This window comes from Hyperolius riggenbachi, chromosome 10, assembly GCF_040937935.1.
Source record: "Hyperolius riggenbachi isolate aHypRig1 chromosome 10, aHypRig1.pri, whole genome shotgun sequence".
NCBI classification, from domain to species: Eukaryota; Metazoa; Chordata; class Amphibia; order Anura; family Hyperoliidae; genus Hyperolius; species Hyperolius riggenbachi.
The window spans coordinates 85,790,929-85,814,073 of record NC_090655.1 but is presented as its reverse complement, the minus strand read 5'-3'; the positions used below and the strand labels follow the sequence as shown (position 1 = coordinate 85,814,073).

The window sequence follows — 23,145 nt, the reverse complement described above, 5'->3', positions numbered from 1 at the left end:
TCTGACTGAAATCATCTCTGCTGGAAGACACAGACAATCCCATCTGCTCTCCTCCCGGCCACAGGCCGCCCCTGGCGCTTGTACTGAGCTGGATGGAGCGCGGCCGTAATACTGACCTGAGCCAATTCCAGGTAAGTCAGCACTTCATGATCAATATCCACCGCGTTCATTGCAGCCTTGGTCAGCTCTTGCACAGCATGTTGTTCTGCAGGACAAAGCACATTTTACACTCTGTGACGACCATTATAAATAATACAGCAATATCTCTCCCATTAAAATATACACAGGATGCGGAATCTATTAATAGTCTACATGTAAAACTGACCTCATCATTTAACAGAATGGAAGAATGTGTTATAGTGTGAATCTACCTTACCGTCGGCAGAATTTACTGCTTATTCTGTCCTCTTATCCTTGTACAAGCTCCAGAAACATCCCAATAAGGTTTATTAATATCACCCAACAAAATGTAATTATATTAATATCTACAGACAGATGGAAAAAATATGGCTAGCCGCTAGCATTACAGTGGCTAATTGTCCCACAGACCTGCCATTTGCTAGGAACGGTCAATATTCACTGCACAAAACAGATTCTAGGTCGGATTGTATTCAGCTCAACATTGGGAGAGCATCACATAACCATAGCAACCATCACAAACCAAAATCGAAAATAAATTGATGAGATAAACAATTTGATCTATCCTCCAACTCCCAAAAATGGTCTCAGCTCAATGACACATTTCTTCAGGTGCCTCTCAGCTAAAATATATGAGTTACTGACTTATTTTTATCTACCCCTTGCACTCAGAAGCTGTTCTCTGCTAGGCAAGTGTTTTATGCATGTAATGCCTTAACAATGAAGGTTACACAGTCTGACAGGATCCCAACTGCAGAAAAACTGTCACTTGCATGCCTGAATGGTAACTCTTTCAGATATACAAATAACTAGGCTGTGTTCTTTTTCTGTTTGCCACTGTACATACACATGTCTATCTCATCATGTCAAATGTCACCTTGGGTACACTTTAAGAAGACAAAGCTTTGAATCGTCTAGGGCAGGATTGCGTTGCGGGCCATATGCGAGGGCATTTTTGGGGATGGACAGAGCCATTTCATTTCATTAACCAAACTTTAAATGGTAAATGAGATGCAAATAATTTTGACTAGCATTCAATTTTTAGATAACCTGCATGCAACTTGAAATTGGACCGATCAAAATCAATAAGTAGTTATTTTAAATGGTTCACTGCTGGTTCATCTGCTTTATCAAAATGACTTGCATCCCGATGACCATCTCTGTTTATCTCATTCACTCCCATCTGTAAATTACAACAATGCTAACATTTCTGAGGATCTTTGCAGGCCTACCAGTTTCTAGACTTAGGTTTAATGACTATGGCCACCTTCAGTGGTTAGTTATAGCAATGGGGTCTTGGGTTCAATACCTATTATGAACACTATCTGCGTGAGGTCTGCTTAGTCTCTGGGAAGTTAATTAGCTAGTTAAAAAGTTCTGGGTGTTCATAAAATACCGCTATATTGAGAATGACATGGGAGATCTTACCTGTAAGAGCAACTAAATGTGGAAGGCAGATTCTGTTGGCCAAAGCAATCAGCTCCAGTGGATCCATGTCTGGTGTGAAGATCAGCTGCTTGGTGTATAGATAGTCCAAGACCGCTTGCATTGAATATTTGCTTACGTTAGGAAGCATGACCTAAAAAACAAATAAATTATTCTTTTGATGCCTGTCTTTTCTCATGTTCTGCACACACAAGAGTCTTTGCACTGTGTAAACATTATGCTTATATCAAATAGAAAACAACACAATCTGAGAAGCTTTTCTCTACTAAGCACTGAGCAGCAAAAAAGCAAAAACACATGCTTTATCATGTATTTATACAGCGCTGACCTCTTCTGCAGCACTTTACTGAGTACATAGTCGTGTCATTCACTGTCCCTCAAAGGAGCTCATAATCTAATCCCTACCATAGACATTGTCTATTATCTCAATGTTTGGGGTGGGGGATATATTACATTATGGGTATGTTTTTTTGGTAGGTAGGAGGAGATCCTCACAGACATGTGGAGAACACACAAACATCATGGACATCAAATTCTGACCCAGATTTGAAATTAGGAGTTTAGCACTGGGAGCTGAGAGTGCTTACTACTACACCAGAACTACTGCACCACCATGCTGCCTAGGTACATAAACATATTTACATCTATGGAATCCTGCCTTTTCTTCCTCTAACAAGCAGGATAAGGTCCTAAGGGGACCACTTGGACTAACAAATGTAGATAAAACACCCCACACCCAAAGCAGTAGTCACGACTACCATAACAGCTGGCTTCTTTTCTGAATACATTAAGCAGTCACATGACCATTGGCCTTGCAGAGGAATGATTCCACGAGCCTGCTCAGCCTCTGCCCATATCCATGTAGGAAGTGGGCTGCTACATGTGATATGGATGATGTAGCAGCCCACGTTCTGGGCATAGGTGGCAAGAAGTAGGCAGCCATATGATTACTCCAGTGAAATGAGCAAATAATCTGATCATCAGAGTGATTATGACTAGGGATGGTCAGTGAGATGCAAAAAAATCTTAATGTTGATGTTAATTTTATACAAATATATGCAGCCTGCAGAAATTTACATAAAACTGCACCAAGTCAGACTTACTTGCATCTCATGGACCATTCTTAATTATGACTATAGCTTCAGGGTAGACAGAGCTACATTAGACTTTAAAGGAATACTGTAGGGGGTCGGGGGAAAATGAGTTAAACTTACCCAGGGCTTCTAATGGTCCCCCGCAGACATCCTGTGCCCGCGCAGCCAAGCACCGATGCTCCGGGCCCCGGTGACATCTGCGGGAGCGAGGACACGGCAACGCAGGCACCATGGTTTTCAGACTTTAAAGTCTAAAATTCCAGGAAGTGAACCGGAAACTGGGCCGAAGCATCGGTGAGTGGCTGCGCGGGCACAGGATGTCTGCGGGGGACCATTAGAAGCCCCAGGTAAGTTTAACTCATTTTCCCCCGACTCCCCTACAGTATTCCTTTAAACAAAGATTATCACTAATAAGTGACAGCTGCCAGTGTTAGGGCTTGTATAAATGCATACCTGTGCTTTGTTTCTGGAGCAGGCTACTGAGTATATTGTTTGAACCGGATGCAAGGAAGCATTAACTTGCAATGAATGTGTTAGCATGCTTTTATTTAAGTGTGCTTATAATTGAAATAATACAATATACTTGACTTAGGGCCTGAGCACACTTCATCAATATGTATCAGACTGTAACTTCGATGTGTTGCTGAAAAGTGCACAGAAGTGCACAAGTGTTGGAACGCCCTTATTGATTTTAGTGCAATTTCAAGATCCTGGAATGTTAAGTCATAGTAGTTATAGTTATAGTATAAGCTGTTACTGTGTGCCTCCACTCAGTGTAACCAAGCTGGAGTGTGTGCTCATTCCTATAAAAAGCTTGCAAAATGTCCCCTTCTCCCCTTGTTTGTACATTGCCTCACTGCACTCCACATCATCAGCACTTCAACAAACTCTGAATTGGGAGGGTGGATTAATCATTAACCAGATTTTACTGTAAATACTAGAAGTGACATGCCACTATCTTAAAAGAGAAGTAAAAAAGTCAGCATATTGCATTACTGATTACAATCTTATTTTACACTAAGACTTTAACTGCTGAAGCACCCTGGCCAGCATTTTGCACAGTGTACGCCTTTTGAAAAACGCTTTCTCGTTCACTTAAAACAGAATTGTGGCAAAATCAATTACGCCAATTTTTATGAGATTCTTGTTCAAATGAATGAGAAAGTGTTTTTCAAAATGCAAATGCAGCGCAAATTCTGTGCAAAATGCTGGACGGTGTAACTCAGTCCTTAGGGCTCTTTCACATTAGCCAACGTGTGCACGAACCCAATTTTGTGCACGCGTTGAGTGACATCGGGAGGTGTGACGCTGATAAGCGGCAGAAGTTATAAATTCACCCGACGGGAAAATGCCGTGAGCTCCTAGTGTGAAAGCGCCCTTATGCTGCCTTTGCCTCTGCTTTTTAAACTGTTTATCTTTCTTCTATTGCTGTCAACTGGAATGGTTATTTAGCACTGTGACCACATCACAAAGTGTTAAAAATGTGGTCAACGTATGAAAACGCTTCAGAACCTGATGACTGAGTGCAGTAATGACTTATCCATATAATGCCTACACAATCAAACTGTTTCTCTCTCTACGACTGGGTATAAACAAAACCATAAATAACACCAGTCATAAAAAAAGCAGCAAAATCACAATAACTGCACAAGGGTTAACGATGTATAGCTGTATACGGACATACCTCATTATTTGCACTTTCTACAAATGACCCTCCAAACATTGCAGACATCCATTCACAGCTGCAGATTAAAAGTGGCTTATGGGCACTGATATTCCCGTCATCCAATTTAAATGTCACATCTGCAATAAAATACGAAAGCATGTTCTTTAAGCCTTTACTTACACGGCTTTATAGGCCTCACATCATGCTATTATGACCCCCACTGTTACCGTTTTACGACAGCTCTCCGTGGAACTATTACGCACATAAAATTGTATCGCTGTTTTTGTATCGTTGGATAACAGGATATGGAGCATGTCTGTATTGCACTCCAAACAACCACATCAATATTAAGACTATTGTAAGGACACTGGTGCCATAAAAAAAGCATCCCATTATGTTTGCTTTTACTTTTAAAGGACTACTTTCATGAAATATTGTAAAATACATGCTTACATACTAATAAGGAGTACAGTTCTTATAGATTAAAATGCACTATTAATTATTTTTCTCCTATGTTGCTGTCACTTACAGTAGGTAGTAAAATATGAAAAGTTTTGGACTAGTCCATCTCTCCATGGGGGATTTTCATGATTTTCTTTTAATTACAAAGGCATTTACTTAATGGCAGTTGCTCAGTCCCAACTGCCAAAATAATGTGCAAATGGGTAGGCAGGTTGGCTGACAGCTTTAAATAGGTCCTTTCCAGGGAGTGCTTTTAGCAAGAATAAAGAAAGCACTGCGAATTGCCCATAAGGAGATGGACTAGTCCAAAACCTATCAGATCTGTCAGATTTTTATTGCCTACAGTAAGAGACAGCAACATCAGAGGAAAGTCATTTATAGAGCATTTTTACTCTGGGAGATATGTACTTCTTGCAAGTATGTCTAAACATGCATTTTAAATGTAACAATGATTTTCAATAGTGGTCATGCAACATGTTTAACTTGCTTCCGGACCTTGAGGATTGAAATCTACACCCTGTTTGGGAGCTTTTATCCCTGCCATTGGCTCCTGACCTCATAACTGCTGTGAGCCAATCACAGCATTTAAAAGGGCATGGACAGCTCTGGTCTTAAAGTGGCAAGAGCCATACCTTAACTTCTGTGGACTATCTTCTACCGCCTCCTACAGATTATGTCCCATTGGGCAGGGTACTCTTCTCCTTAGGGGTCACAGCCTGTAAGCAGGTGTGTCATCTATATCCCCTTTTTAGGCCTCTTGCACACTGCATGCATTTCCGATTCCGCTTTTTAATCGGTTTTTACCTCCGATTCCGATTTTTAATCTTTACTGCATGCTGCATTTTTTGATCCGATTTTCTGTTGAATGTATTCAGGGAAAATCGGAACTGAAAATCGGGATCGGAAACAGAAAACGGATTTGCAGTGTGCAGGGAGCCTTAGTCCTGTTTCAAATTGACACGAATGACTCAGCTGCTCATTTGCCTCTGAACTGTTGGCCACCAATTGTCTTCCATCCTCAAGTTTAAGAAGCTGAATGGTGGCATTCATAACATATGTGTGTCAGTGCATAACACCCAGTGTGGCTAGGTTACTAGCCAGCAAAAAAAGCCTGCGTCTTGCCACCCTGCTTGGATCTGCCTCGGTGGTATGTATGCCTCCTGGCTGCCTGTATCATGTTAGCAAACAAGTGCACAGGCACAGCTGGCAGGTTGTGGGTACATCGCCTACAGATGCCCATCACAAAGCTGCCTGATTATACAGAGCTGCACAATATATTGGTGCTTTGCATATTAAAAATAAATTATTATTAAGATTATCGCATGGGCATGATAATTATAAAATTGTGTGATCAGTGACCTGTATTTTATAATTTATTAATACTACATTTTACTAATAAACACCCCACAAGCTATGCTAAACTGCAAAGGGTGTAGATGCAAAGGGTGTAGATTAGAAAACCGAGATAAATCATAATTGCCTCCAGATGTCATTATGCTTTCCGAAACTATACAAAATGGTAATTATAGACCGAGGCTTCCAGTTTCAGGGATTATTCTATCATGTGGACACAGGAGGCATTCCGTAGTTTCCACCCTGTGGACATCTTCTGAAAGGAGGACACTGGGCAGCAGACAAATGCGATTCTCATCTATTCTAGTACTTAAGATCCAGAACAAGAGAGTTATTGTTTTATGATCTACAAGGTGCTACTGTGTGCTTCACATTATTTTTTGGGGGCGACAAAAGATCAAGCTGTCCAAAGACACTATGGCTGCAGATTCAAACGTTGAGATTTATATTGGTCAAAGAAGCCTCAGCAAAAATAAGTTTTGGGGTCCTAAGATGACCAAAAAGTTTTGATCCCAGTAAAAAAATATTGGTAAGCTTAAAAACTGGAGAGGACAGAAAAAGTGCACAGCACTACTTCCTGCCTTCTGGGAGCTGCACATCTGTTAGACGATAAAGAGAATAGATCATTTTACCCAAATGTACTCTTTGCTCCAGCTCCAGCTTTCAAACAAGACACCAGGTTGAAAACACAGATGTCTAAATTAAATTGTGTCAAGAGTCTTGCACAGAAGTTGAAGCAAACACACTGGGCTCTCAGCTTGCTGCATAAAGACACTCATATTTGACCTCAAGGTGAAGCGGGATTTAGACTGTGAAATGCCTCATCTGTAGTGTTCCTAATAAACATTTTCTTCAACTAGTTTGCTGTTGGTCGACTTCCTTGACATGTTTCAGTTGTCATAGTAGGGTAGGCTACAAAAAAGTAGTGTCAATTACCCCGCTCTGTGCATAGTGCTGACATTATCAGATAAATGGCAATTTTGATTGAAAAAAAAAACAACAATTTTTTTTTTTCGAATAAGCAGCTATGACCTGTTATAGAAAATAAGTAACGGGGGAAACCATACTGTGATAAACATGTCTGTTACTTCATAATGTAAATAATATCACATTTATTTAACGTATGTATTAAGTAAATTTTTGGGTAAAAAGAGGACTTTAGCTTACATATTAACCGCTATGGAAGTACTTTTATGTTTATGATCAAGCCTGATTTATCATTTTTATACACTTCCCTTTCTGGTGAAGTTAAACAAACAGATATAAATCTTTCAGCAGCAATTATAACCCATCTACACTTTACAGTAGTTCCTCAATCAGTATGTGTAGATTGTTTCGGAATGACATTCACCTATTTCAAAAGTTAATGAGTTGCATGGGGGAAGATACTATATGACCTTTGAAAAGATAATGAAAACAGACTTAAAAAAAGGGGGACTGCAGCTTCAAGATAAAGAAAACATGGCCAGGAGCAACGCAGGAGGCCAAGAAGATTACAAAGGTGGAAGGGGGTCAATGACGCTGTCACAAAGTTTTATAAATTAGGCTCTGCGAAAGTGCTAAATCTGCAATTCAATTTGTGACGGAGGTGTTCCGTAGATGGTTGGGCAAATATAAGAGGACCTGTAATCAAAAGACAATTTAGACAATTCTCTCACCAGAAAAGGTTGCCTTGGAGAGACATTCCTTGATTCGATTTGCTTTCCTGACGTGGAATGCTTTAGTGATCTCCTGGTTCATGAAGGCTTCCTTGTTTGTAATGTTCTCCACCATCATCCTCAAGTCAAACACTTCCAAGATCTCTGCAATTTGTGCCACTCGCATCAAGCCCTTCTCATTTTCATCTAACTGTCCTGTGTACAAAAAACGTAACACAGTCTTAAAAGGCCCGTACTGTATGGAAGAGTCCATGTGGACCACAGTCATTGAACAAGTCCTGTTTGAGATTGGATTAAGCATCTCTTCTTGGTGCATGCTGAGGAAGCCTTTGCTCCAAGATGATAAAGCAAGGCAACCTTCTCCTTCACAGTCTGAAGTTAATAAGGTATCATCACTTCTCGATATCCGAAGACAGGCATTTGTAGGTTTTAAAGAAGCTCCATCTGTGTCCTCTTCTGTGTCTAGACTTAATGTCCTCATTAGCAAGTCCCTGGTAGGCTTCTCCTTCATACAGTGCCGTTTAACTGGCGTTTGAAACTCTTCGTGCTCCATTAAAAAAAGATCATAAAATTTTGAGGAGGAGGTAGCAAGGTAAATCTTATGAGCAAAGATCTGTTTTTGGTCCTGAAGGACAAACATAATATCTGCACACAACGAATTGTCCAGCAACTCTCCAGCATCGCTCATGTTGGATTCGCTGGATTCAGGGATTTTAATAACAGGAGGTGGAGATTTGGGGGGGAGAAAGGGAGCCTGAAGCAAAGGTTTTTGAACTCTCTTAAGATGAGATTTCCAAAACTGAAGATGCCTCCTGGAGATCAAAGCTGCCCTGATTGCATTGTCGAAAACATCCTTTATGCCAAACTGATCAAAAACACTAGTTTCATAATACGGAATTCCAAGCTCCTTGGCAACTTCTCTTCCTCTCTCTGGTGGTAAGATGTCTCCCCTTTTTATGGGTCTGCAGATGATACAAAACATAAAGTTAATGCCTTTAATTTAGTAATCAATTCCTAAATACTGGTAATAAAAAGAAGGAAAAAAATAGCTTTCTTAAAAAAATCCTACATTTTTTTTTATTGAAACACCCAGGAAATAATTGTTAATTTGAACTTCTTCCTTTTTTGATATCTGTTTTTATAGGATGCCATTCTGGGCTAGATGATATTTTAACATCCAGTAGACAGCACAAGCTGATAATGGCTACAGTATTAAAACACTAGGATGACACGTCTCACAGGTTAAATCCCGCTTCCTCAGGTCAGTACAGATATTTTATTGCAAAAAGCGAAGTAGCATGGTGCGCCTATTTAGGGCTTGTGCTGTCTTTCAAGTTAGGCCAACTTTTATTTTTAAATGGATTTAGAATCTTTATCACATGTTTAGGGAGCCTCCTCCCACCAATTGAAGATGTAATGTTAGATATAGAGTAAAATAATATAATGTTAGATATAGAGTAAAAACCTGAAATGGAATTAAGTGGAAGTAAACAGTATATGCTCTACTCTCATCAATTCTCCAGGATCAATGAACATTACATTGTTGTGGGGAGAACATGGAAATATAAAACCAGCTCTTGTGAGAACAAAACTTCAAAACAACTTACTATCATCACATGGCAAAGAGATTCCAACACTGTGGACCTATGCAGGTTCAACCCACAAAAAGGAGACACCCTACCCTGTGGTTTACATGAAGACAACTTTCATAACCCTTATTTAACCTTGTTTCGACCACAGATTTAATTTCGGTTGAATTATGGACTCCATCCAGCAGCTATTTGGAAGAGTGTAAAATTTTAACATTATACGGCACTCCCATGACACGAACTGATACTGGTTGCACAAGCACAGATTATAAAAGGAGTGTTTTATGCATCTCACCACAGATCAATTAGATAGTCATAAGTAGTTTGTCTGTACAGAGAGGCAGAGCCATTTTCTGCTTAAAGACTTCTGCTGGCTCTCAGCACTCCAGTGGTGTTTAATTATTGGGGACGACCTTCACACCATAGCGCCATGCACTGAGAATCTGGGGTAATGTAAATCAAGGGGCTTATTAAGAGGGAGAGGAAGCCACAACTGATCAGCATAGGACACATGGCAATTTGCCATGTGCACACAAAAATAATTTATAATGTTCAGGCTCTCCATTCCCTGGAACTTAAGCCTTGTACACACGCTGGATGGTTATCAGTTGAGGTGAATGTAACATGTGTACAGTAGGCCATGTGATCTGCCTGATGGATTTTCTTGGCCAAGTGCATTACTTACCTTATCACCCTGCCTGCTCTCTTCCGCTCTCTTATACACCACGCTGTTGGCCCTCTTCCCCCTTCATAGAAACATGAACTCATTGCTACGCTGCAGGCTAGCGATGCATCTGTATAGCCTTGGGCTCAAACTTTCACCTGAGGGATTGAGTACCAATGCTTGCCGAGTGACAGTCCTGGCACATGTGTATGAGGCTTCAAAGTACACACATAACTTGTGTAAATGCTTGTACATTGTGGGGAGTCGCGAGAAATCTTCAACATTAAAGTCAAATATTGCTTAGAGGTTCCCACTAGAGGAACCAAGGGGTGAAGGAAGACCTGGGAAGCCTGTGGACCATCTATTGACTTTTTTATTTTTTTTTAAGTTCCAGGTGTCCTTTAAATTGGACCTGAACTCTTGCACAGGACAGAAGGAAAGCATAGAGAGATGCACCCTGTGTGTATTTAGAGAGTATTTCTATGCAAAGCACTTACCTCGCCAGTGGTCGTCTTGCCCTATTAACTGCTTCCAGATCAGCGTAACGCAGGTCCAGCTGGCAGCCAACCAGTATGACGGGGGTCCGGGGACAGAAATGCTTGATCTCTTGAGCCCACATTGTTTTTACATGGTTTAAGGAGTTGGGATTTGCGATCGAGAAACAAAGAACAACCACATCAGATCTGAGGGAAAAAAAAATAAGTCAATAAATAGCTTATACATACAGTAATCATAGATGCACAATAACAACCGATACCTAGAAAATAATACATCATTTTTACTGAGATACTGCTACTGCCAGTAGGAGAAAATACAACTTACACATTATTATTAAATTATTAGAACTGATCTAGCAGATAATCAGTGCATATGGTGACAGCAGACTGAGGGGTGATTAATATCTCATCTCTAAAATTGGATGGTGGATGGCAAATACTGCCATATCACTGCTGCTGCTACTACTGCATTCACTGTATACCACTCAGACAGTTTCTATGTGTTCCAGGGTTTAGCTGACACCACATTGTAGACAAATTTGTCCAGCAAAAACTTAAAAGTGTCTGTTGCCGCCCAGAATTACCACAGTTCCTCTTTGACATAAACACCTAATAAGCAAATTATCACCCAAGGTGTGTATGGTCAGACACTGACCTACATGAGAATGACACATCTGGGTTGGGTAAGGAGATCTACTGTGCAGCTTATAGGACACCTGAACTAAAAGGGATCTGGAGGTTGCCATATTTATCTCCTTTTAAACAATATCAGTTGCCTTGATGTCCTACTGATCATGTACCTCTAATAGTTTTAGCCATGGTGGACCCTGAACACGCATGCAGATCAGAGGTCTCTGACTGAAGTCTGACTGGATTAGCTGCATGCTTGTTTCAGGTGTGTGATGCCTACTGATGCCGAAGGACTAGTAGGACCACCAGACAGCTGATATTGTTCAAAAGAAAATAAATATGGCAGCCTCCATATCCCTCTCACTTCAGGTGTCCTTTTAGCGTTTGCAGCTCTTATAGAGAAAGGCTTTATTTCAATCCCCCTTCCCAGTAGGCAAGGGTATGTAGCAAATTAGTAGCAAGCGTGCAATTCTGCTACACAACATATCAAACAGGAAGAGATGAGAATTCTTCACACTTTCAGTTCTTTTATAGAAAGCAGAATACAGTCATCACCCTTCACTGCCGACATGTCTGAAATAAGCTGGTAGCCTTCTATGCTGTGATGTGCCACACAACGCTGTAGGAGTTAATATGAAACCTCTCGCGCTGAGATGTGGATTGCCGCGTGATCATACACCTCCTGTTCTTTTTCTAGATCTCAACAGAATGGCAGGAAGATCACGCTAGACACAGTTTCTAAAAATAATATGCTAATGCACCAACACTGCAGGCATCTTTCCTTGTTAAAAATTACATATATACATCAATGCCTATTATAAAATCATCAGAAGATGATCTGTTTTCATAGCCATAGAGTGAAATGAGCCTGATCGCTTGCCGTAATTATCAGGCTTATTTAACAGAGGCCTCAGCGATGTCCAGTGACCCACAGAAAACACACCCCACCTTACATTTATCTGCAGTAGGGATGATCAATGATATGCAGATACTTCCGAGTTTATGCAAATTTATGCACATTTGTATGCAAATATATGCAGCTTGAAAATGGACCAATCAAGTCCCACCCAGGTTTAAATGGATTGGTCCAATTTCTTTCAAGCTGCATATATTTGCATAAAAAAATTACATAAATTTGCATAAACTAAGAAGTATTTGCATATCATTGATCATCCCTAATCTACAGTAGTCAGGGTAACGAATTGTAATTGCTGATTGGCTGGTTTGTGTTACAGCATTGGGCATATTGCTCTTTGTCTTATTAAAGGATGGGCCTGCAGCCTGCAAATGGCAGTAATATTTCTATTCAGGAATTGTACAATGACAAAGTGATGCGCCTGGTTCGGATGGTTATTGTTACTGAGCTCCCGCTGCTACACACATGATCGCTCTACAGCACCGGAACGCCCCATACCATTTGACAGGTTATAAACTGTTTTCGGAACGATCTAGTCCTTGTGACGATGACGTCAGCTTTGTGGAGTAAAGACGTTCACTACGTGACCAGCATTGCAGCACAACTGCTGATCTGTACAGCCCTGCTCTAATAATCTCTCACTGAAGTCAATTCCGGCTTTACAAGAGCAATTATAGGGAGTTACAAGAAAAGCGATGGGATGATGAATAGAATAAGAATATTATTCACTGGGAACCGCAGTTACACTTACACATCTATTACTTTGTAGCTTATACTTCAAGCTTAGCCTATAAATACTTAAAGGGACTCCGAGCAGTGCAGAAACTATGGAAAGATGCATATCATTTTAAAGCTCTCTTTCTCCTCTTTGCGATGATATATAAACCGACGCCCTACGCCTTTTAGTTTTCGCTATTTTCGTGATTGAAATTGCAGCGGCCGCGATTTCAATCGCGAAAATAAAGAAAACTAAAAGGCGTAGGGCAACGATTTAGGTGTCGCCAGAAAGAGGAGAAAGGGAGCTTTAAAATGATATCCATCTTTCCATAGTTACATTGTATTACACAGGGCGACTTTTTGTGCTGAATGGAGCTGCTGACACTGGGGAAAGTGTCGCCCTGTGTAATACAATGTAACTATGGAAAGATGGATATCATTTTAAAGCTCTCTTTCTCCTCTTTCTGGCGACACCTAAATCATCGCTCTACGCCTTTTAGTTTTCTTTATTTTCGCGATTGAAATCGCGGCCGCGGCAATTTCAATCGCGAAAATAGCGAAAACTAAAAGGAGTAGGGCAGTGGTTTATATATCATTGGAAAGAGGAGAAAGAGAGCTTTAAAATGATATGCATCTTTCCATAGTTTCTGCACTGCTCAGAGTCCCTTTAAGAACTAATGATACCAACCAAGTGACTAGCACTACTCAGAGAAGGGCCAGGGGTATAAGGCATGCCCAATGCACTGAGTGAGGGGTTTGGCAAGCCAGAGTAAGTTCTGGCGGTGCCCTTTATCTCAAGGGAAGTGGCAGAGACAACAGTAATCAGGAAATATTTGTGATTAAAGGGAACTTGAGGTGAGTGGGATATGGAGGCTGCCATATTTATTTCCTTTTAAACAATACCAGTTACCTGGCAGTCCTCCTGATCCCGTGTCTCTAATACTTTAAGCCATAGGCTCTGAACAAGCATGCATCAAATCAGGTACACTGACTCAGCTGACAGGTTTGAGTGGATTAGCCATATGCTTGTTCCATGGTTTTGACTCGGACACTACTTCTGCCAGAAGATCAACAGGGGTGCCAGGCAACTGGCATTGTTTACGAGGAAATAAATATGGCAGCCTCCATATCCCTCTCACCTTGGGTTCCCTTTAATTCTACATCCTTTTCCTCCAAAACGACTGATAGGTTCATTGATCCAGCTGAGAATGGACAAATCTACCAAACGTCATGTCATTTAATTGGGAAGCTGAATGTGAAGACTCCTACAAACGATAGGAGCTAAAACACAGACAATCGTCTTGGAAACCGCAAGCAAACACAGAGCTGGGACAGGGAAGAAAGGAGAATTTCTGTTTTGGGGAAACAAATCACAATCAAACCTGACCCAAGTTCTAGCCCGTTCTCCAAAACTGTTCCCGGTATTCCACTTTTAACACCTGCTTTACAGCACAACCTTATGGAGCTGATCTTGAAGCGGGTACATAGAAGAGTGGAGTAATAGTGCGGTATTTGCATATAGTAACCAATTGGCCTCAGCTGCTGAATGAAGCAAAGGTTTTGATTGGCTGCTCTAGGTAACTGATCCACTTCTGCTGCAGCATTTTTGGCACCTGATTGGCTTCTCTATGTAACTGCTAGACTTCTGCTCTAGTATTCTTTAAATCCGATTGGCTTCTCTAGGTAACTTCTGTTCTGCTCTAGTATTTTTTTGCATCTGATTGGCTGCTCTAGGTAACTGCTCCACTTCTGCTGCAGTATTCTTGGCACCTGATTGGCTTCTCTTGGTAACTGCTCCATTTCTGCTGCAGTATTCTTTGCAACTGATTGGCAGCTCTCCACTTTTTTCATGGGCTAATCGAAAAGTGGAGGTAAACGTTTGGAAAATGTTTTACCTCCCTCTCCAATTTTTACTTAGGAGGTCACTATTATTAAACTGTAAAAATAAAATTCTATGATGTGACATCTATGACCAGGAGTGTATTTATCTTCAGCTTCGCCATGAACTGATCTGTTCACCACGGAGGCCAAGGTGAGAATACCCAACATAAAACGATACAGATTCCTATAGAATAGATTCATCTCCGTATCAGTCTTAGATTCCCCCGTGACCCGCTGTAAGAAAACCTCAAGGCTGAAACCCCTGTCACCACTAAGGACGTTAGGCTTTAAAGCATTCCTCCTTTGTGACAAAACTGTATATAAGCCACATTAAAGGGGGCCAAAATAGAGTGCTCGATATAACTGCTCCACATATTTCTAACCTCAACTTAAAATGACTTCTAAAGCTATAAATATCAAATCCAGGCAGTGCTCCAAGTATCTAGGAAATATCCAATAACTTTTTTCATGGAGAAAAAAAAAATTCAATCTGAGGCTTTGCCTAGGGGCTAAGTAGTGATTAAGCCAGAAAATGCACAGCAAAGTGCTTACAAGACAAGCACAGTAAAATAATTCAAACCCGTCTATTGCTTAAGTGTATTCTTTGCTGGTTCAGATTATCCTCAACCGTCAGCACAGAGTCTCTACGTTCCAATGCTGTTCTTTTACTACAACAATAGGAGACTGTGCGCCTTCTGCAGCCCTTCTCATCTGCCTAATCCACAAGCATCACCAGCACTACAGCCTATGCTTTCCCATAAGAAGACTTTGTTCCTCGTAATGCAAAATCAGTCACCTATGCCTGCTGTCATTTATAAGGACGCCACGGCTAAGCACACGTAAAAGGGATTTAATAAACTAATTCCGACATTCTATTAAACACCCAGTATCATGAGTCAATGCTCTACTGAGCATGTGATACAAAGCATGGGAGTGCAGCATCTGAGGGGAGCCGCCAGCGTCTGTAAGGGTGGAAATGGAACTCATTGTGGCAATTTGCGGATTAGCAGAGTAGCCTCGGACCCCACAATAGGCAAGGAAGGGAATTCACATGTTAGATGGCTGGCGTGAACTCTATGCAGGGCAGGTAATGGCGAACAGTTTTTCCTGCTCACTTCGCCACACATGGCTAGGAATACGAGGGGGACATTTATAAAGAGTGTCTGAAACAAAATATTGGTGGGTTTTTAGAAATCCGTGCAAAACTGTCTCAGACATCCTAAGAAATCACTAAATAGTGCAGATTCCTTCTTAAACTGTTAGGAATATGAGGAGTTAGAAAGGTCTCCCAGACAGTGCAGTGTGTGAGGGAAATTGCTGTTACTGCAGTAACCAATGCATCTGCTGTGTTGCATCAATGCCCAGCAGTGGAAGGGTTAAGCACAGAGCAGCTTCGCAAGACACCTGGCAGCAGGGGGAGGAGCCCTTCATAAATCATGCCTAGCCTGCACTGCTGCATTATCTGCAGAACTGCTAATAAGCACTTCTTAATCTGCATCAGTTTAAGGACGGATTTGCACTTTTCTTAACTGTAGTGCAGCTCTAGAAATCCACGCTAAACTGCCACTATTAAGTAGGATTTAAGAAGTTTCTTATTATCACGCAGGACAGTTCCCCTGTTGGTTAGAACAGTTTAAGAAGAAAAAACTGTTGATAATGCTTTGATAAATCTGGCCCACAAAGTGTGACTCTGGTCACAGAGATGGAACATTATTGCTTTTTTCTTTATACAAGCTAGACTGAAACCCAATAGCTGACTATGTAAAAATTGTTTTAATTACATCCAGAAACTCTGATGCACAGACTGCTGCTGCTGTCTGGCCTGCATTTTTTCATATGGACTCTTATTCTATTCATTTCTCGCCTAAGTTTTCTCCCGGTTGATATTTACCCACCTTATGAATAAAATGCCCTTGAAGCCACCAGCAAGCAAGAAAATCCTATATAATAATAATTATACAGTCCCTGCATCCTTCTGTGTCCCCGCCAGCTGCCTACCGCACATGGGCCACACGCAGGCATGCTTGGGGCAGCGGTTGTGGACGGGGCAGGGGACATGTGGGTTGCGGCAATGCACGAGTGCAGTTCACGACCGTGCGCACATTGGGGGGTCATGATACGCGGCCACTTGCCTAGCGACCGTTAGTAAACAGGCGGAGCTTTTTTACTACTAAGGATCATTTTAAAACCTAAAGTTATTTTACACAGTAGATTAAAAATTGCCTAGGATATTTAATTGTTTGAAAAAAATTTACCTAGGAGATAACGTGGGAGAAAAAGTGACTTGAGTAAAGGCCAGTGCCTCACTTTAGAATCTATTCTTCTAAGTCTTCGTCACCTGATTCTGATTAATCCTCAATGCAATATGAGCTGGTAATGTTTTGCTAACTTGTGGAGTAACAGACAAGAACATTAACAGGTTACTAACGTAATATAACAGAAGGTGCCAGCCACATCTAATGAAATTCTTTCATTCAAGGCAAAGAAAAAGACCGCTCTCAGGGCCTGTGCCAAACCACATAGGCCAAGTGGGTGCAGAGATTTTTATTAACACTTCAAACAAACTCAAGTAGAGCGTTCTGGACACCAAGGGTATTAGCATTAGCTTTCGCCAAGCTGCTGGGTGCACTTGTTTTCCATGCGTGGCTTAGGGGATTTCACTACCGCCAACGACATTTGACTTGTCAACAGACCATATATACCTATCACTCAATCATGGCATCAGACGGTAAGCAAAGATGGTGACTTACTGAATGTACACAATGTATCTAAGGAAAAAAAAAAGATCCATACTTTTTTTTAGTCTGGCCATGCTGAAAATCAAATGGCTTCGTATTATAATATGTATTTGCTATCTGATTCTACTTTTATACTCTGAAACCTGGCGATCATAAGTCCTGTTATGGTCTCATACTCTCTGACCCAACTTCTCCTTCTCAGGAGTTAGCAGGTCAGGAGAATAAATGATGCCCTTCTCCTATCTGCTTTTGACTACACAACACCCTGGGAAGAGAGCTGAGAATAACTTTACCACCCCTGTTCCACACCCAGGAAAACTGACAGCAGCTGGTTGAAAAGGGGGGGGGGGGTTATACAAGTATTATTATTATACACACAACACAAGTTTGAAGTGCATAGCATTCTCCAGTCTGCTAGATCCACCTACATCAGCTATATACTGCTTGGCATAGGTCACATGACCGGTATCTACAAGTGGGGGGGAACGACACATTTCAGTTGTAATAAAGTTGGCCAATATGCACTGCATGAGATTTTGGAGTATTTAATCAACCAAAAAATGTAAATTAAAGTAACCTTCAGACCATTAACTGTAGCCAAGCAAGGCCTCGTTAGTTAGCAGATAGTGAACAATAATGTACTTATATACATCAATATTTCAGGAATTCCAGAAACAGCAAAAATGGGAAAAAAAGAATATACAGTAGCTGTACATACTGTAAAAATGGGGAAAAGTACAGCAGCTGCCCAAATAAACCAATCATATTGTAGCTGTCAAGGATACTGATTGGTGGTTCTGGGCTATTTGTCCACATTTGCACCTTTCTCAGCCCCAGCATATTTGGTTCAGTTAACAGACACTTACGTGGTATCAAATATGTTGCTGTGGGATATTTTTCCACATGCGAAGATTGAAACTCGTTTCTACAGGGAGCCAAGTGAAAATAGCAATGTTGCCACATTATCTTCCCCAGAGTTATGGGCTTGGCACAGGTTGTCAAGCATTCAATCTCTGTTTGGCCCACCTGCTGTCTTAAAAAAAATTGCTATTCTACATATACCCACAACAACCAATCAGATTCCAATTACCTAAAATAGAGCCATCCTTTAATAGAGAAACTGGAGGACCTAATGTCACAAACAGCAACAGATGGAAATAGAACTTCTACTATTCGTGCTAAAAGGAGAAATGTGATTGGGTGAAATGAGGAACTGAGTGTTAGCTGAAGAGTAACGTCTGCATATGTGTTACTCCACAGGTTGTCCTGAAAAATTCTAGACTGAGAACAGCTTTAAGTTGTGCTGGTTTTTCCAATACTGGTGTACTTTATGTTCACACGGGACATTTAAATCAAATTGGAATTAATTCAATAAAACAGTTTAGAGCCAATAATAGCAACCAGCACAGTAAAACTGTGTGCTTGCTGTAATTTATGGTACTGCATGGTTACCGCGGGGAGGCATAACACAAACTGAACTTATGTATCTGTTACCTGTTTACATGGTGTCAACTGACAACTTCTGCAAAATCACTGCTGGCCTTGGACAGTAGATGCCAATTTCAACTGAACAGACAAACATAATAAATTGCTAATAAAGAGAGACATTGACAGGGTTCAGTAAGACTAAGGTCTGCTAAAAAAAAAAAACCTGTCTACGAGCCATATATATATATATATATATATATATATATATATATATATATATATATAATATATATATATATATATATATATATATATATATATATATAATATTTGTGGATGAATATGGAGGAGCATGCAAAAACTATATAGTCAGCTGTTCATATGGTTAAAAAGGCAATACAGTTACCACTGAGAATGGATTTGCCTGATAAAGAATTGGTGACATCGTATGACAACCAGGCTGATGTCCCAGGTAAGCTACTGAATAGGAATTTGATCTCAAACTATGGCAAAATGGTCAACCTGATGTCAAAAAGCATTGACTGATGCCAAAAAAATCTGGTTTGCACTTCTGTTGTCAGAGGCACAAAGCAGGGCCCAAACAGTACCGAGCAATGCTCATTAAAGAGGCACTCCGAATAACATGTAAAAGAGGTTCTGAACCAATAAATATGAAAAAGATAAATAAAAGATGCTAGGTTTACTTTGATTAGCTCTCTTCTCATTTTTTTCTACAGATGTTGCTTAGAATGTGGCTATCCTTTGTTTGGGGTATTTATAAGTTGCAAAACTGGTGGTGAGGGCACTGAGGAGGGCTGCCTTCTGTGGTGTGGCAGGCGGTTGGTGGTCCCACATGGTGGCAGCACTCAGGACCCACCTGGATAGTGTACGGGTTAAGGGCACTGCCCCTGACACAGGAGATTAGAGTTTGAATCTTGGCTCTTCTTGTTTAGCAAGCCAGCACCTATCCAGTGAGGAGACCTTGGGCAAGACTCCCTAACACTGCTACTGCCTATACAGCGCACCCCTAGTTGCTGCAGCTCTGGCGCTTTAAGTCCGCCAGGAGAAAAGCGTGACATAAATGTTCTGTACCTTGTATTGCTCACCTCTGTGAGGTAATGCAGCTTGCATATTAGTGGCAGACGGGAGCCTGGAGCCTGGCTGCCCACGCTGACACATTACTATGTGAACCTGAAGGTTTCTTTATGTAGTAGAGAGGAGATAGTTTGCTGTCCGTGAACCTCATTGCATTGTGGGTAGTAATGGCTTTTTCTAACTGCTAAGCAAGCAATAACTCTCTGTGTGCATAGAGCTCTCTGTAACAAACATTCCGCACAGATCACCTGACAGAACTAAAGATGTCATCAGTGATAAATTTCAGAATGTGAAACAGAGAGAGGAATGATTTTAAAATGGGCAAACACTGTAAAATAATAATATTGCTAAAAATAAGACATTTTATTAACAGTATCATGTTATTTTCACTGCAGCTCCTCTTTAAACACTGTTTCAAAATGTACAGCTAATATACAGTAGTATATGGCACTGCAATGCCTACAGAGAATATATACGAGAGTTATACCAATCTATAAGGGAAGGCTATGCTGTACAAGGCAGCTGATGGTTTGTCATGCTATACCTATTTATTTACATCCTAATATGTACAAAGGCAGAGGATGTGAAACACCTGCTGGTGTGAGCTGCCCTGCATTTCTGCACGTACATTCCAGACTATATTTAATCCTAAGTATACACTGTAAGTAATTAAATCTCCGTGTGTATTCGAGGAAGGCGACCCCTCTCGGGGACAGGCGTCTTTTAACAGATTACTTGTGGCTTTTATTCCAGCCACTGAAGAAGGCTAGGATCTTAGGACAGGTGGCTTGGATTTGAAGCCGGGGGAATTAACCTCAAAGCATACCTTTCACACTGACTCGTTTAATGCCAACCTGTTAGAATAAGGATTTTCCGAAAGCCACTCGTCAACTCCCCAGGAACGGAGAACGTTGCTGTGTTACACCAGTGATGTCACTGGTGTCTGGGGAATTCATTACAATTACACTGGGATAAGTTATCAAGATAGATGCAGAGAAATCTGTAGCTCCTGCCTAAAACAACAGTTTTCAGCTGTTGAATAGTAATGGCTACCGAAGTCTCCAATTGGCCGAGCACAGTAGTGATTTCAGCCAATCCCATGACAACAGCATCCTCCTGATAGGCTGCAACACTTATTTTTTGGATGGTGAAAGAGACATTTGCCCTTGCTGGAGTTTACAGATTTGGGCAGTAAAACATTTAAAGATAAAGGACAACTGACGTGAGAAGGATATGGAGGCTGCCATTTGTATTTCCTTTTAAAGAATACCAGCTGCCTGGCAACCCTGCTGATCAATCTGACTGCAGTAGTGCCTGAATAACACCAGAAACAAGCATACAGCTAATCTTGTCAGATCTGACAATGTCAGAAATACCTGATCTGCTGCATGCTTGTTCAGGGCCTATGGCTAAAAGTATTACAGGCAGAGGATCAGCAAGACCAGGCAACTGGTATTGCTTTCAGGGAGATAGCAGTGAATCAAAACGTGCCCACTCACATTAAAATTGGATGGTTGGGGGAAAAAAAAAAAAAAAAAAAAGGAACAGTACATGGGCAATTTTTTGTTGCAATAGTTTTTTCAGACTGAATTATGCCAAAAATAATTGTGTGCATTGTAAAATTCAAGTTAAGTACCCGATAATGATCCAATTTTCCTGAGCGATTGAGTGTCCGATCGATCGGAATAAGACGGTTCGGACCCACCAATGGATAATACTATGATAAGCAATCCAATCAGATTAAAACAATTGTTCATAAATTTGGATTGACTGAACAGGATATTGTACAGTTTATGGGAATTTTTAGTTTTGATGGGAACTTTAATGTGGTAAAATGCTATTTACTTTATTTTTGCAATGACTGTAGTATGATCGTATTTTCAGGTCTAATATTAGATAGAATCCTAAACACCAGGAAATAACCCATCAGAAAAATAAAAAATATCCCAAAGCACTAGCATAAATATTGGGTGCAGATCCGATACGTCAAATCGATGAGTGAGGAAGAAAACACAACTGATGTCATCTTATTTTCCTTTTACAGTAATATGTTGGAAATTTATCAAAAGTTCTTGAAGAAAAAAGGCGATGTCTGCCTTAGGCTGTGGCTCAGGAATTTACTGTACTGTAAAAAAAAGTTTCCGTAACACACAAGAAGACCAATGATTCTCGACTCTTTTCCCTTCCTGTTTTCATAACATATTCTGCTGTGTACATTGCAACGTTTCATACCTCCGCCTTTATGCTTAGAGGTAGACTACATTAACCCCTGTATAACTGGAGGAATCAGTGTCTACAACAATGGTGGCCCCAGGAAGAGGGGGAAGATGCTATGATCTCCCACCCTATTTAGTATTGCAGTGGCATCCCCTTTAGTAATCTGCGCTCCTATCTAATCATCTGGAGGGCCGAAAGGAGCCGATTCACTTAACAGTGACATAAATCCCACCCACCTCTCCTCGTCATCTTCCCAGCCAGTGAGGATAAGGTGGGTGTGACTTATGTCACTCAGGGGGAGGAGGCTAGCACAGATTACTGGAGTGGATACTGCTGCGGTGTTAATGCAGATTGGATGGGAGAGGAACGTCTCACGGATAAATAATACCTTCCCCCCCCTCAACTGGCGCCACCTGTAAATTACCATTTTTATGGTCACTACAAACCACAAGGCAGTGACCATTGAGGCCAAGACCAAAGCAAACTACTGTGCCTTATTTAGTAAAATTCGAAAGAACCCTGAAGACCATAGGCAATCCTGAAAACCTGGTCTGGGATTGGTAAAAATCATCTGCTATTATATGACAAAAGCTGGCAACCCTCATTTGGGTCATATTGGACCATAGCTAGTGTGGCAGAAAGCTTTGTGAATTGGCAACCCAATGATTGCAATCACATGCATGGAGCAGAATTATGATTTTTTTTTTCCAACAAGCATGTGGTCACAAGAGGAAGGGTGTAAGCCAAGAGTGGCGCCACACTGTAGGGGGAGGCTGACGCCAAGCAGTGCTCTACGACTGGGCACTTCTGCAGCGGCAACCATGACGACATAGGCCTCAATTCACTAAGCTTTATCAAACACTTTATCAAACGTTTGATAATTTACCTCATGGGTAAAATCTAATTTTAAATTCACTAAGGAGTTATAGATTTATCGAATGTTTTATCGATAAAAC

The 23,145-nt window shown here is 40.9% G+C and overlaps 1 protein-coding gene across 4 annotated transcripts in view; it reads right to left on the bottom strand.

Moving 5' to 3' along the window:
• RHOBTB1 (Rho related BTB domain containing 1) overlaps positions 1-23,145 on the bottom strand; it is a 127,573-nt gene that overhangs the window by 11,237 nt on the left and 93,191 nt on the right. For all 4 annotated transcript variants that reach the window (XM_068257860.1, XM_068257862.1, XM_068257861.1 and 1 more), the window contains 5 exons: positions 10,568-10,753; positions 7,818-8,779; positions 4,363-4,481; positions 1,567-1,717; positions 117-205 (listed from right to left, as the gene is read on the bottom strand). In XM_068257860.1, the coding sequence (XP_068113961.1) occupies positions 117-205; positions 1,567-1,717; positions 4,363-4,481; positions 7,818-8,779; positions 10,568-10,753 (1,507 nt within the window). The remainder of the gene's footprint in view (positions 1-116; positions 206-1,566; positions 1,718-4,362; positions 4,482-7,817; positions 8,780-10,567; positions 10,754-23,145) is intronic.